This window comes from Ranitomeya variabilis, chromosome 1, assembly GCF_051348905.1.
Source record: "Ranitomeya variabilis isolate aRanVar5 chromosome 1, aRanVar5.hap1, whole genome shotgun sequence".
NCBI classification, from domain to species: Eukaryota; Metazoa; Chordata; class Amphibia; order Anura; family Dendrobatidae; genus Ranitomeya; species Ranitomeya variabilis.
The window spans coordinates 1026504450-1026520480 of NC_135232.1; the positions used below are offsets into that span (position 1 = coordinate 1026504450).

General features: G+C 44.3%; 1 protein-coding gene across 4 annotated transcripts in view; it reads left to right on the top strand.

The window, feature by feature from the left end:
* SNX25 (sorting nexin 25) overlaps positions 1–16031 on the top strand; it is a 285932-nt gene that overhangs the window by 242929 nt on the left and 26972 nt on the right. For 3 of the 4 annotated variants that reach the window (XM_077279603.1, XM_077279606.1, XM_077279607.1), the window contains 4 exons: positions 1513–1785; positions 3422–3586; positions 14235–14366; positions 15405–15545. In XM_077279603.1, the coding sequence (XP_077135718.1) occupies positions 1513–1785; positions 3422–3586; positions 14235–14366; positions 15405–15545 (711 nt within the window). The remainder of the gene's footprint in view (positions 1–1512; positions 1786–3421; positions 3587–14234; positions 14367–15404; positions 15546–16031) is intronic. The other variant, XM_077279604.1, reaches the window with a different exon arrangement.

Below are 16031 nucleotides of genomic sequence, written 5' to 3' on the forward strand. Positions count from 1 at the left end.
CTGCTTCTTTTGACCACACGTCAGCAGAGCAGCTCTCCCTCTTCTGGTCTGCTCTGTTGAGGGGGCGTCACTACTAGTGATGAGTGAACATGATTGGATAATGTGTTATCTGAGCATGCTCGTGTGCTAACAGTGTCTTCCTCGTGCTCGACATGGCTGCATGTCTCACAGCTGTTTGACAGCTGCAACACATACAGGGATTGCCTGCCTGTTTTAGGCAATCTGAACACGTTTGCTCGACACTAGTACTGACGCCCCCTCAACAGAGCAGACCATAAGAGGAAGAGCTGCTCTGCTGACGTGTGGTCAAATGAAGCAGTACAATTGCTGGCAGGAGTCGTCCATGACCACTCTGAATCGGCAGATATCAATGCTGGGCAGAAGAGGCAGGTTACCAACTACGTACTATGCTCATCACTAGTCACACTCAATACCACCAACATGCTGATTAAGAGGCCAGCTGCCCGCAGTTAGGCAGCAGGGAGCCAGCTGCAGACATGGGCAGAGATGTCCCGTCAACAGAGCAGAGCAAAAAAGTTGCTCTGTCATGTGACATTAAAGGAAGCTAATCTGACGCGGCACAGGATGGCACTGGGCGGCACAGGATGGCAGTGGGCAGAACAGGCAAGTTAGCAACTACCTGCCTGTAAGTTCTTGGCTTCATAAGAAAAAGATGCAAAAGTTCCCGTTGAACCTTTTTAAGTTGCTGAATTTTCATCTGGGGTGGGTGACAAGTTTATCAGAAACTATCATAACTTTGCTATCATTGCATACACAGGACGCATAAAAGGTTATTTCTGAATTATCCGTAAAGGAAATTCTGTCCCAAGGATTTTTCCACCTGAGTTTCACTTACTGGGCTGTTTGATGCAGTTTTGATAAATTCAGTCTTTAATCAGCAGATGATCACTTTTCATGAGCTCTGTATAACTCATTCCCCACCACTCGTTGGCAGCTTTCTCTTTACACTGTGCGTAGACAGAAAGCTGCCAATCGGTGGTGGGGACAGAGCTCAGCATTCAGCCAGTGCTAGATCTACAGGCGATAAAACAGTGATTTTATCTAAACTGCAGCAAGCATTGCTGGAATCAGGAATCATGGCAGCAGGAATCATGCTGCTCTTAAAGAAAATCTGTCACCATGTTTTTGCAAATCCATCTAAGAAATACACCCAGTGATAACTCATAGTCTGAACCAAATTGGGTTGTCTTTTTAGACCTTTTGGAGTCTTATTATGTTAGACTGGGCCCACTGGAAAATCTTCTGGTTCCCTAGAGGGCCAGTTCACTGCTGCCAGTATTAGACCAAAGTAGTGGAGTTGGTAGGAAAAAAAAGGTTGTAGCCCACTTGTAACCTCAGTTCATGTCCGATCAGTCCTACAAATAGACATGACTTGGCCTCCTTCACAGACTTTTTCCGAAGAGCCAACAACATTGTTGGGCTATCACTTCTCATTAGTTATTTGGCCACACTTGACAGTCTAGGAATTTTCTTCTACTTTATCTTTCCTAGTCTGAAATACCTCAGTTGGTTGGTGAAATCTACCAGAACTATTTTGTGGAGAGCAGAGAGATCCCAGTGGAGAAAGCTCTTTACAAGGAGATCCAGCAAAGTCTTGTGGGCAACAGGGGGATCGAAGTGTTCATCAAGATTCAGGCTGATGTGTACGAGACTCTGAAGGACAGGTTCTACCCCTCATTCATCGTCAGCGATTTGTACGAACATCTCATCCGTGGAGAAGACCAGTCCACCTGCTCGTGTACCTCCGATGACAAGGATGAATCGGTGAGTCCATGGTTAGAATCATTGACCATGAGCCCTGGAAAGGCACGTTACGTTTTATGTATTCACCGTGTGTTATTAATGTCTTACTGTTGTCGGAGACGTGACGCTTTGTTTTCCATTGTGTGTTGACACAGTTTTCTGTTGGATTACATAACGCCTGTTAACACCGTGGTAATACTGTATGGAGAAGAGCTATGTGATAATACACAGGCTCCGTGTGCGAGTCTTCTTCATGGAGAGCACACAAGCTAGCACGATGTATTCTGCAAAGCGGATGAGACTTGTGCATGCTGTGATCTTTTTTCCCCATAGACAGTTTCTTCTGTGAACTAGCAAATTGCTGTACACTGGTAGAGCGCCGTCTGTGTGTCGGCCATTAGAGTACATGGACTGAAATGCGTTGGAACGTAGCATTAGCATGATAAATCCTAGTAGCCTCCTCATTCAGGGATCAGTAGGGATCTGCTCACATCTTATCATGTGAAGATGTTCAGTGCATGCACCCAGAAAGCCCACGCTGAGTGTAACCAGAGGACACCACGGGAGCTGGAAGCGCAGAGCACTGGCACTTGTTGTACAGTGGGCACTGCAGAAGATGGCTGCCATGCAGTATATGGGGTTTTTTTTCTGGACGAATACTAAGGTAAGGACTTACAATGGTAGAAGTCAGGGCTTACTCCTGACCTATACTGCTCATACATACCCCAAAATGTGAGCAGAGTGTAACTCTGTAGAGGAGGCATAGGAGCAGCAAACTCACAGCTAGATTTCTAATCAAGACTGTCACACGGTTTCTTCATCATTTATTAATTAGTCTTTCTTTTTTGTGCCAGGTTGCCATGTCACAAAGTCATATGTGAAGTCAGAGACTCAGTATTTTCTATAAATTATAGGATTCTGTATTTAAAGAAATCCAAGGTGTGAGAAATGCCCAAGGAGACGGATCATGACAATCCAAGTGCGATCTGCTGTCATTTTGTGTCATCCATATGCTGCACTTTGCCCAGATTCACTTTCTGTCTCAGAGTTTCTTGTTCACTTTAGAACAAGATCTATCAGTATGTGGGCACAGGCCGAAGACCCTTTCCTACAGGAATCCTGTATACTGCAGCACACTGAGCTGATGTTTAAAGGGACAGTATAGAATGAGTGGTAAAACGTAGTAATCACCTGATTGTTGAGGTGCCATTATCTTTATCTATTAGCATTCTCTCAGGACAGGAGCCCGGTGAACCACATCCTACCTGATGGCATCCCCGGCTCCACTTTTGATTAGCCAACCTGTCGCAATGTCATTGTTGCCACATGATGCACATGTAATGTAATGTCGCACCAGGCTAACTAATCAAAAGAAGAGGTGCAGATGTGGTCAGGTAGGAGTCGGATCTCGGGGCTCTTGTCCACTGATTATGGATGGGGCTGATGGGCCGGTTCTGCCAACTGGTTTATTCGACTCTAAAGAGGATGCATAAAGTCTCTGTTCATCTTACTTACTCCCCCACTTCAGACCCCGGCAGGGCAGGTATCTGCTACAGTGTAAAAAACAGAAAGTTGCAGAACGGCTTTTAGGATACGCGGTGTACAGTATTATTAGCTGATGTGCCCACTAAAGTCACTGTGAGGTCTCCTTGTTCAGTTGCAGGCGTGTGATGGTGCAGAAGGGATCCTGGACGAATGCAGTAGCGGCATCACTGAGCAGGCGAGCTATGCTGTCAACAAACTGCGGCACCTTACAGAGAAGCTGGACTACAAGAGGCAGGCTCTCAGCTCCATCATTAATGCCCCTAAACCTGACAAGAAGGTACGCACTGCACCTCACCTGCTCTTCTTGTTTAAGCTCTACTGTATCTACACCGGTATTACCGTATTTTTCGGACTATAAGACGCACCGGACTATAAGGCGCACCCAGGTTTTAGAGGTGGAAAATAGGGAAAAAAATATTTGAAGCAAAAAAATGTGGTAAAATATTTAATAACATACTATTATATGTGGTGTTATTATATATAATAGTATGTTATTATGTTGGAAGCTGCGGGACCAGTGTGGTGTCTGTGAAGTACTATATGGAGATGCTGGAGGGTGAGTATAAGAATGGGGGCACAGGGCTTATATTGAAAGCACCCCTCCAGCACTGCAAAATAACACTGGAGTGCTGCTTTAAAATCCAATGGGAGAACTATAACTCCCAGCATGTCCTGCAGATCCTATGACATGCTGGGAGTTATAGTTCACTAAAGGAGTGGCAGAGTGCTTTATTGTGTTTTGGAAAGACTAACCTCTTAATTGTGGCAGCCAGCCTGTGGTGAAGTAAAAGCATCCCATGGCTGCACACACAGAGCCCTCCCTCTTGTTGCCTTTCCACAGCACAGGTAATGGAAGCCAGCAGATTCTAGTGTTGGAGTCTGAGGGACCTGTGATGATGTCAAGAAGAGGGAAGGCTCTGTGCTGCCATGTGATGCTCCAGCCCGCCCACTTCTGACATCATCACAGGTCCTCCTTGTGCACACTGCACAGCACTCAGCTCCAGCCCAGGAAGGTAGGCAGCGATCTCCTCTCCCCCGGACCCTGCTGCTGCTGCCTCCTCCTCCCCCAGACACATGGATCTCCCCAGCTGCTGCAGGAATCAGCGCTGAGGAAACCATGTGTGTCCCTGCTTAAGTGCAGTATTCATTTGCTCACTGCTCAGCTGATAGGTGGGCGGGGAGTAGCTAATGAATATTCACTGCACTTAATCATCGGGACCACATGGTTTCCCCAGCGCTGATTCCCAGCAGTGGGGACATTTTTCTGCCTCCTGAAGTGGGATAACAGTGCGATCCCACTCGCTGCTGCCCCCCTCCCCACATGCTACATCCCTACCATAAGACGCACCCACACTTTCCTCCCAAATTTGGAGGAAAAAAAGTGCGTCTTATGGTCAGAAAAATACGGTACTATAATCTGATTGCTTTTAGTGATACATATCTGTGCAGTAAAACATTAAAGAATCCCTCCTCCTCCTATCAACGTTTTTACCCTCTTATTATATTGCTATCATCAGATTATATAGCACTGAGTACTTAGTCGTTCATTTTGTCTTTCATACCAGCTAATTCTTCTCTTTTTCATTAGGTCTATGACATCATGTGGTTAATAACTGACTCGTTGAATCTTTCTAAGTTCTATGTAGAAACAGGAGGTCAATTTCCCTGTATGAGACACAAGTCTCTGCAAAAGTCCCTGGCAGAGGTGAGGATGGATCAGCTGGGTCAGGAGTTGAAGGGGGAATGATAAATGCACGGACAAGAGACTTCATGTTTCTACATAGAAAACAGAAAAAATAGCTGGGTAGTAAGGAAAAAATAGCAATTGTAAGTACACAGTGCTATATAATATGATAACTGCAATATATTAAGAGAATAAAAATTTGATGGGAGGAGGAGGAGTGCTTCTTTAAGTTTCAATGAATTTTTCAACAACATCCCCACTTTTGCACAGTTTGAAGTATTATGGATGTGTGAAAAGTGCTATGTCTGGGTGTGGAATAATAGAAGAAAAAATGGCATCGCAGCAATATATTTCAGTAAGCATGTTCAATACTTTTTCCCTGTGTCATTTCTCAATATTACACCACTTACCGTATATACTCATGTATAATCCGACCCGCATATAAGCCGAGGCACCTAATTTTGCCATGAAAAACTAGGAAAACGTATTGACTCGAGTATAAGCCGGGTATGCTTTGTCCCCTCATCCCTATTCTGGAATGCATGGCTCCTTATCCCCATCCTTGTCTGCATGGCTCCTTATCCCCATCCTTGTCTGCATGGCTCCTTCTCCCCATCCTTGCATGTATGGCTCCTTATCCACATCCTTGTCTGCATGGCTCCTTATCCCCATCCTTGTCTGCATGGTTCCTTATCCCCATCCTTGTCTGCATGGCTCCTTATCCACATCCTTGTCTGCATGGCTCCTTATCCCCATCCCTGCATGTATGGCTCCTTATCCACATCCTTGTCTGCATGGCTCCTTATCCCCATCCTTGTCTGCATGGCTCCTTATCCCCATCCTTGTCTGCATGGCTCCTTATCCACATCCTTGTCTGCATGGCTCTTTATCCACATCCTTGTCTGCATGGCTCCTTATCCCCATCCTTGTCTGCATGGCTCCTTATCCCCATCCTTGCATGTATGGCTCCTTATCCACATCCTTGTCTGCATGGTTCCTTATCCCCATCCTTGTCTGCATGGTTCCTTATCCCCATCCTTGTCTGCATGGCTCCTTATCCACATCCTTGTCTGCATGGTTCCTTATCCCCATCCTTGTCTGCATGGCTCCTTATCCACATCCTTGTCTGCATGGCTCCTTATCCCCATCCCTGCATGTATGGCTCCTTATCCACATCCTTGTCTGCATGGCTCCTTATCCCCATCCTTGTCTGCATGGCTCCTTATCCCCATCTTTGTCTGCACGGCTCTTCATCTCCATCCTTGTATGCATGGCCCCCATGAGAAAAGCATAAAAACAAATCCTACTTACCTTCCGTGCGCGCCCTCGCAGCATCTTGTTCCAGTGCCAGCAGCTGCAGTGGCCGGGCGATCACGTGTCCCCGCTCATTAAGGGAATGAATATTGACTCCACTCCACGCCTATGGGAGTGGAGAGAGGTGAATATTCATAACTCTTAAGTAGCTTGCACCCGTGATCGCTCGGCAGCTGCTGGAAGCCGGCGGCTGTAACTATGCTCACTATAAGAGAAATGAGTATTCAATGCCAATGTAGTGAATATTCATTTCTCTTTAGCAGCAGGCACAGGCTTTAGCCACAGTAGCCGGCTCCTGCCTTCTGTGACCCGCTGCTTCGCCGCTCCCTCCACCGCTGTCTTCTGGGACAATGACTCATGTATAAGCCGAGGGGGGACGTTTTCAGCACAAAAAAATGTGCTGAAAAACTTAGCTTATACACGAGTATATACTGTAACTTAATTTATGGACATCTATGCTTTGATTTCTTTTCCTGTGTGGATTGGATGGGTTGTTAGCGACATCTGGTGAGAATTTCATGCCAATAGCACATTAGAAATATATTTACTTAGAAAATTGGTGACTCGTTCAATACTTATTTCACAATAAAAACAGAAACAAACCAAAACATTTGTCAGATATATAAAAATAATAAATAAATGAGGAGCAAACTCTCAAGTTTTTTTTAGTGGTCTTTTGTGATCATGAATTAAAGAAAGGAAAAAAAAGTGAAATTTCATTCCCCACCTCCCCCTGTTCTCGCCTGCCATCAGCAAAAAATTAAAATGGCATACACAATAGATTTGTCAAATCACGAAACAGAAATGCAAAAATTATTTGCATATCCGAATGAGAAAAATAGATCCCATTAATCCGCATGCACCTAAAACACAAAATGTGCCTGGTCGGAAATGGAGGGAAAATACACGGGTCTTTAATTTGTTATAATCAATATAATTAGCAAATTAATATAAATATTTAATATTTAACCCCTTTCGGACATTGGGCGTAATAGTATGTCGAAGTTGGACTACCTCCCTTTGATGGGGGCTCCGGCGCTGAGCCCACATCTTTTCCGGTATGTGTCAGGTGTTTTGAACAGCTGACGTGCCTGTAGCGGCCGCGGGTGGATTGTTAACTAGCACTTCTGGCAAGCGTGCCGGAAATCCCACCCATCGGTCACCCCGTCACGTGATCGCGAGTTGGCTTGACAACCGGAGGTCTCCAGCAGACCTCTATGGTTGTCACTGCCTGATTGGTAAGGCCGGCGTCACACTCAGCGTATAAAAATACGGTCCGTTTTTTACTGCTGTAATACGCAGAAATGTTCCCAAAATAGTGATCCGTATGTCATCCGTAGGCAGGGTGTGGCAGCGTATTTTGCGCATGTCATCCTCCGTATGTAATCCGTACTGCGATATTTTCTCGCAGGCTTGCAAAACCGACATCTAATGGATTTATGTGCTCAAATGTTCGTTAAAACATATATACAGTATATATATATATATATATATATATGTCATTGAGACACACACACGCACACATATATACACTGTGTTCCAAATTATTATGCACAAAGAGTTTAGGAGTGATAAGGTTAGAATTTTTTTGTTTGTCATTTAAACTCATTGATGGTGATGTGTGTCAGGGCTCTTTATATCACTGAAAGCAATTGCAGATACCTGTGCAAATTAGTTTGGCCGGTGTGTCCAAATAAAGGCAAGACTACTTAAGAAGGCTGTTCCACATTATTAAGCAGCCTACATTTTTTGCCAACAAGGGGAAAGAAAAAGGATGTGTCGGCTGCTGAGAAGCAACAAATTGTGGAGTATTTAGGTCAAGGCATGACTACAATCAACATTGCCAAGACACTTCATCGTGATCATCGCACAATCAAGAAGTATGTAGCTGATTCCCAGCACACACGTGTGCGTGCTGATAAGGAAAAATTGAGGACTCTTTTCAACAGGCAATTGCGTAATGTTAAAAGAGCAGCTGCAAAAATGCCTGGTCATAGCAGCAGACAAGTTTTTGAAGCTGCTGGTGTCTCCAACGTCCCCAGAACAACAAGATGCAGGGTCCTTCAGAGGTTTGCAGCTGTGCGTAAGCCATCCTGTCGACCACCTCTATCCACTGCAACAAGCAGAAACGGCTCCAGTGGGCCAAACGATACAAGAAGACTGACTTCCAAACTGTTTTGTTCACCGATGAGTGCCGTGCAACGCTCGATGGTCCAGATGGATGGAGTGGAGGATGGACACCCCATGAAAACACGGCTAAGGCGCCAACAAGGAGGAGGTTGCGTAATGTTTTGGGCTGGAATAATGGGGAGAGAGATTGTCGGCCCCTTTATGATCCCTGAAGGGGTAAAGATGAACTCCATAATCTATGTGGAGTTTCTAAAACACTTCCTGCCACGGTTCAAGAGGAAGAACCGTGCTTTCCGCAGCAACATCATTTTCATGCATGATAATGCACCGTCTCATGCTGCAAAAAACACATCTGCATCTCTGGCTGCTATGGGCATAAAAGAGGACAAACTTATGGTGTGGCCACCATCTTCCCCTGACCTCAACCCCATTGAGAACCTCTGGAGCATCATCAAAAGGAGTGTCTATGATGGAGGGAGGCAGTTCACATCTAAGCAACAGCTCTGGGAGGGGATTCTGTCCACATGCAAAACAATTGAAGCAGAAACCATCCAAAAACTGACAAATTCAATGGACGAGAGAGTTCAGAAGCTTCTTTCGAACAAGGGGTCCTATGTGCAAATGTAACATCACCTAGAATAAAGTTTTCACTTGAAAACTGTTTGATTTCATTTTGTAATAAGCTGATAATGTGGGAATTTTTCCCAGGCTCGAGTTCATATGAGGACATCCAGCAGAGGGCGCATCACCGCGACTCAAGGTAACTACAGGACATTCCCCTGCACTCCATTCATTCACAACATTTTACAGACCGGAGCGACTGCATTAGCACAGCTCCTGGCTGTAAAATGATTTAACCCCTTCAGATGGATTTACATCGTGGGACTGACAGAACGACGGAAGGTATGGGATATTGATGATTTTTTATTTTACCTTTTTTACAGGACGAGGGTCTTCAGGTGGATTACCAGTATAATAAAATATTACAACACCCTGTGTCTTTATTTCATTAAAATGCTTTTAACTAATGTGTGTGTGTTTTATTAACCATTTCATACTATTGGATTAATAATGGATAGGTGTCATAATTAACGCCTCTCCATTATTAATCTGGCTTAATGTGACCTTACAATAGCAAGGTGACATTAACCCTTCATTACCCCATATCCCACCGCTACACGGGAGTGGGAAGAGAGTGTCCAAGTGCCAGAATAGGCGCATCTTCCAGATGTGCCTTTTCTGGGGTGGCTGGGGGCAGATGTTTTTAGCCAGGGGGGGCCAATAACCATGGACCCTCTCCTGGCTATTAATATCTGCCCTCAGTCACTGGCTTTACCACTCTGGCGGAGAAAATTGCGCTGGAGCCCACCCCAATTTTTTCCGCGATTTAACCCTTTATTTTACAAGCTACAGTGCCCAAATTTTGCACATACACACTATTAACATAAGTAGTGTGGAATATTAAAAAAAAAGGGGATATGAGATGGTTTACTGTATGTAAACCATGTCTCATATCCTGTCGGGTTTGTGAAGGAGAAAGAAAAAGCCGGCAATTGAATTACCGGCTTTTCTATAGAACACTGCTGCGTATTTCTCGCAAGTCACACTGCTGGTCCGTGTGTAATCCGTATTTTTCTCACCCCCATAGACTTTCATTGGCGATTTTTTTTTGCGCAATACGGTGACAAACGCAGCATGGTGCGATTTTCTACGGCCGTACAAGACCGTATAATACGGATCAGTAAAATACGGCAGATAGGAGCTGGGTCATAGAGAATCATTGTACCGTATGCAATCCATATTTTCTGCACCTCTCATACGTCCGTAAAACTCGCTAGTGTGACGCCGGCCTAAGAGCGCCACACGGTGGTTGGCGCTCATAGCAGGTGAGCTATTATGCTACATGCTGGCGATCTAATCATCGCCTGTATGCAGCAGAGCAGATCGGATTCTGGCAGCTTCTAGTCTCCCATAGAGACTTCTGCAGCATGCCGAAAGTTAAAAAAAAAAAAAAAAAAAGTTTTAAAATATAAATAAATAAATATAAATATATGTATGTTCAAATCACCCCCGTTTCGTCCCATTCAAAACAATAAAAAACAAAGAAATATACACATATTTGGTATCGCTGTGTTCAGAATCGCCTGATCTATTAATATAGAAAAAGAATGAATCCGATCGCTAAATGGCGTAACGAGAAAAAAAAGTAAAAACGCCAGAATTACGTTTTTTGGTCTCCGCATCATTGCATTAAAATGCAATAACAGTCAACAAAAGAACATATCTGCACTAAAATGGTATCAATAAAAACGTCATCTCGGCACGCAAAAAATAAGCCCTCACCCAACCCCAGATCACAAAAAATAGAGACGCTACGGGTATCAGAAAATTGCGCAATTTTTTAAAATTTTTTTTTTTGCAAACTTTGAATTTTTTCACCACTTAAATAAAAAAGAACCTAGACATGTTTGGTGTCTATGAACTCGTAATGCCCTGGAGAATCATAATGGCAGGTCAGTTTTAGCATTTAGTGAACGTAGTAAAAAAACAAACTAACACTGGGATTGCTCTTTTTTTGCAATTTCACCGCACTTGGATTTATTTTTCCATTTTCCAGTACATGACATGGTAAAACCAATGGTGTCGTTCAAAAATACAACTCGTCCCGCAAAAAAACAAGCCCTAACATGGCCATATTGACAGAAAAATAAAAAAGTTATGGCTCTGGGAAGAAGGGGAGCAAAAAATGAAAATGCAAAGCGAAAAATACCTCTGGTCTTTAAGGGGGTTCAAGTGGGAGGAATTGCTGATCCTGTTCCGCTCACACAGGTGTGTGGTTGTCACAGTGTATTATTACAGTAGGAGAGTTTGCGCCTTGTGTGTATGGTTGCTGTTGCTGCTGTTGCTGTTGTTTATTGGCTTATACCAATACATTGTAAGGTGCCATTCTAAAAAGTTTCCAGATGGTGAGGCAATTCTTATCTATCCTTGAGTTTGTGTTTTGTTCCTCTTATGTGAATATTGAAGCGCTCTGTAGACGACCATTAATAGATTCGAGATGCGCTTAAGAATATAATTGGGTAGATTACAGAATATTCATTACTGAAAAGACATTTTTAATACCGAGCTGTTCTGTAAAATTGCACATTGAATCTCATTATTTAATCATTGTGTTTCTTTTTGAGCGAGAAAAATGTAAAATGCAAAGTGGATCATTATCTCTGGTTCCCTTGGAAACGACAGGCTTGAGTCCTAATAATGAAGCGCTAATTAGGCAGATTTTTTGTCCATGTTTCCATAGTTATTGATTATCCATGGTGCATTGTGATTCCTGTCATCATGTAATAGATCACCTTTTTTCTTTCATTAAAAATATTCAGTGAAGTCTAATTATATTTGTTATTATTGTTTGTGGGGACGGCCATATTGTCTTAGTCTCTGTGGGGATAACCTCATTGCTATACCACACTGTTCTATGCGCAGTGCGTCCCCACCATCATCATCTTATAGTGTGTACCGCACATGATCCATTAACGGGAACCTGTAATGTGTAAAACGCTATTAACCTGCAGATATGAGGTCAATCTGCAGGTTAACGGTGTCTGAACCTGCCTGTTGCCGGCACTTAGAACTTTGCCAGTAGGAAATAACTTTTATTTCTCCTGGTAGTGTTCGGGTTTCAGTCATAGGACGGCGCCGGCGTGGGTTTAGTCACAGCTCTGTGTATAGAGAGCGGCGGCGGTAATTGTGCCCCCGGCACTGACTGACAGCTGACCCTAATGCTGACCTGTGTTCAGTCAGTGCCGAGGGCACAGTTATAACTGTGGCTCTCTATAGGGCGGTGTCTGTACCCACGCCGTCACCAACCCTGTGATAGAAACCAAATGCTTCCGGGAGGAATAACGTTAATGTCCTCCTGGTAGCAGGAGTCTAAGTGCCGACTCCGGGCAGGTTCAGAACTCTATTAACCTGCAGATTAACTACATATATGCAGGTTAATGGTGTTTTTTTCACATTAAATGTTCCCTTTAAGCAAGTTCTGTCAGAATATGAAAAGATTAACATCTAAAGGATTGTGATGAAAAAAATGTCCTAAATACTTTGAATTAACAAATTGCGCACATTTTATCTATGAAGGTAATTCCTATAGAATTATATTGTCCGCCTTCTTGTTACACTAAAAATACCTGTCCTTGAATGGTAATAGGACAGCAGTGCGTGAGCATGTGCAGTACAGAGCTCTGCTGCTGTGACGATGAAATAACTTATTAAGTCTCAGCAGCCTCTGTGCATTCAGAAAGACAGGGTGGACAGCAATGTGAGCAGCCTGTTCTTAGCTCAGCACCCTGGTATCTCCAGTATTAGATCAGGTAGACCGCAGTGTGAGCAGCCTCTTCTTACCACAGCACCCTGGTATCTCTAGTATTAGATCAGGTAGACCGCAGTGTGAGCAGCCTCTTTTTACCACAGCACCCTGGTATCTCTAGTATTAGATTAGAAAGACAGGGTGTACAGCAGTGTGAGCAGCCTCTTCTTACCTTAGCACCCTGTTATCTCCAGTATTAGATCAGATGAACTGTAGGACAGCAGTGTGAGCAGCTTTTTCTTACCTCAGCACCCTGGTATCTCCAGTATTAGATCAGATGAACTGTAGGACAGCAGTGTGAGCAGCTTTTTCTTACCTCAGCACCTGGGTATCTCCAGTATTGGATCAGTTACACAGGATGGACAGCAGTGTGAGCAGCCTTCTCTTACCTCAGCACCCTGGTATCTCCAGTATTAGATCAGAGAAAACAGGAGGACAGCAGTGTGAGCAGCCTCTTCTTACCACAGCACCCTGGTATCTCCAGTATGAGATCAGATAGACAGGAGGACAGCAGTGTGAGCAGCCTCTTCTTACCTCAGCACCCTGGTGTCTCCAGTATTAGATCAGATAAACAAGAGGACAGCAGTGTGAGCAGCCTCTTCTTACCACAGCACCCTGGTATCTCCAGTATGATATCAGATAGACAGGAGGACAGCAGTGTGAGCAGCCTCTTCTTACCTCAGCACCCTGGTGTCTCCAGTATTAGATCAGATAAACAGGAGGACAGCAGTGTGAGCAGCCTCTTCTTACCTCAGCACCCTGGTGTCTCCAGTATTAGATCAGATAAACAGGAGGACAGCAGTGTGAGCAGCCTCTTCTTACCACAGCACCCTGGTATCTCCAGTATGATATCAGATAGACAGGAGGACAGCAGTGTGAGCAGCCTCTTCTTACCTCAGCAACCTGGTGTCTCCAGTATTAGGTCAGATAAACAGGAGGACAGCAGTGTGAGCAGCCTCTTCTTACCTCAGCACCCTGGTGTCTCCAGTATTAGATCAGATAAACAGGAGGACAGCAGTGTGAGCAGCCTCTTCTTACCACAGCACCCTGGTATCTCCAGTATGATATCAGATAGACAGGAGGACAGCAGTGTGAGCAGCCTCTTCTTACCTCAGCACCCTGGTGTCTCCAGTATTAGATCAGATAAACAGGTGAACAGTAGTGTGAGCAGCCTCTTCTTACCTCAGCACTCTTGGTATCTCCTGCATTAGGTCAGCTATATAAGTGGCACAGTAGTGTGAGCAGCCGCTTCTTACCTCACCACCCTGGTATCTCCAGTTTTAGATTTGTAAAATATGGTGGACAACAGTATGAGCAGCCACCTCTACTACATCAATGTGTTGAGCTTCTTATACTCTTACAACCTTAGAGTCTATACTGGGCAAATCTCCTGCTTCTCTTTAGTAGAATATATATTTTTTTTCTCAATAGATCATTTCCAAGTTAAAGGACGAAATCATTCTAATGGAAAAAGAACAAAGTGATCTTGATCTCCATATTTCTCGGACAGATTTGTGGTGTGAGAATCTTGGCTTGTGGCGGGCGATTATCAACATCAGTGAGGTATTGTGGTAGGAGATGGATCATTGCTTGTTGGATGAAAGTATGAAGACTTGTTTGGTTTTATAAATGAATTTGCACAGCATTATCACTTTTTCATCATGGAATCAAAGTCCAATGAGTTATGACAACTCTATTATTGTACACCTAACATGGAGATGGTTGGTGCTTTATGTACCAAGCCTCAATCCTACTTTCCAAAGTGTTGAGGTCCATAAATAAGATTTAAACTAATATGTAAACATACACGTTTTTCTTTTTGTTTATATCTAAAATAACGTGTAGGGTTTCACGCTCTCTGGTAGGCATTAGTCCTTAGGTAGCGTTCACACAGGCAGTTTTGATCCAAACACGTGCTGTTTTTATTGCTTTCCACAGTTTGCACAGCACCAAAATAGCAAAGTTTTAAACATAAATCCCTAGCCTTGTCCAGGCGCTAACCATACAGAGCAGACCCTGAATACGTCAGAGGCTGCTGAGCTAGCCCCAGCTCGGTCACACTAAACAGCTACTGTCCATAGCAACCACTGATATTTACATTTCTCTGCACACGGCCTGTGCAGACTCTTCTCAGACAGGAATTGTGGCCTCTCTTCAGCTCCAAGGCACATCCAGTCTGGTGCCCATGGTCTGTGCATTCATGAGCTAACTCATTTGCCTCTGCTACATTCAGCAGACTGACTCTGTTACTCCATTTAGGGAGAGACCCTGGCATGTGTCTCTCAGCTACAGCTCACATCTTGGCTGGTCCCACAATCAATCTACTTCCTGCTTCTTAGAGAAGCCATGCAGGTGCTTCTAATCAAGCACTGCACTTCCCAGCTATGCTACGTATGCGTCCATGAGGACAATTATCTAAGCATTTTCCAGGCCACATACAACATTAGCAAGCACTATTCCTACAAAATTCAAATAATTCAGGTAAAAAAATTGCAGATGTAGCAGAGCTGTAAAGCTTTATCCTGCCCCTTCTGTGCAGGGAGAATGATCTCTGATCTTGACATGTATGCTTCTCACTCTGTTGCTATTTTTTTCTTTTAGGTATCTGAAGAGAATGGAGAACAGATGCCATTGTATTTTGTACTAGTTAATTTACCGGAGTCAGGTGAATCGGACAACAAGAACTGGACTGTACTGCGGAGATTAAGTGAATTTCAGAATCTACACAGAAAACTGAGTGAGGTATTACCAAGTTCAGCTTTAGGCTGGTTTCACATTAGTGTACGGGAGTGCTGCAGATGGCAGTGTACTTCCTCCCTGAAACCACGCCTACGCTCTGCCTATGCCTCCTTGCATCCTGCGGTGCTCTGCATACCTATCTTTATCATTGGGTACACAAGGACGTACGCTTTTTGCGGATGCTTCGGCATGTGCCGTTTGGACGCTGCACCGTCGCAACAAAATGCAACATGTTTCGTTCGGTGCAGTTCGGCACAGCGTCCAAACGGCGCATGCGGAGGCATCAGCAAACAACGTATGTCCCTGCGTGCTCAATGATAAAGATAGGTACGCAGGGCACCACAGGATGCAAGGAGGCGTAGGCAGAGCGTAGGCGTGGTTTCAGGGAGGAAGTACGCTGCCATCCACAGCACTCACGTACTATAGTGTGAAACCAGCCTCAGGCTGGTTTCACATTTGCGGTTGTGTCCGCAGCGTTTCTGACGCATA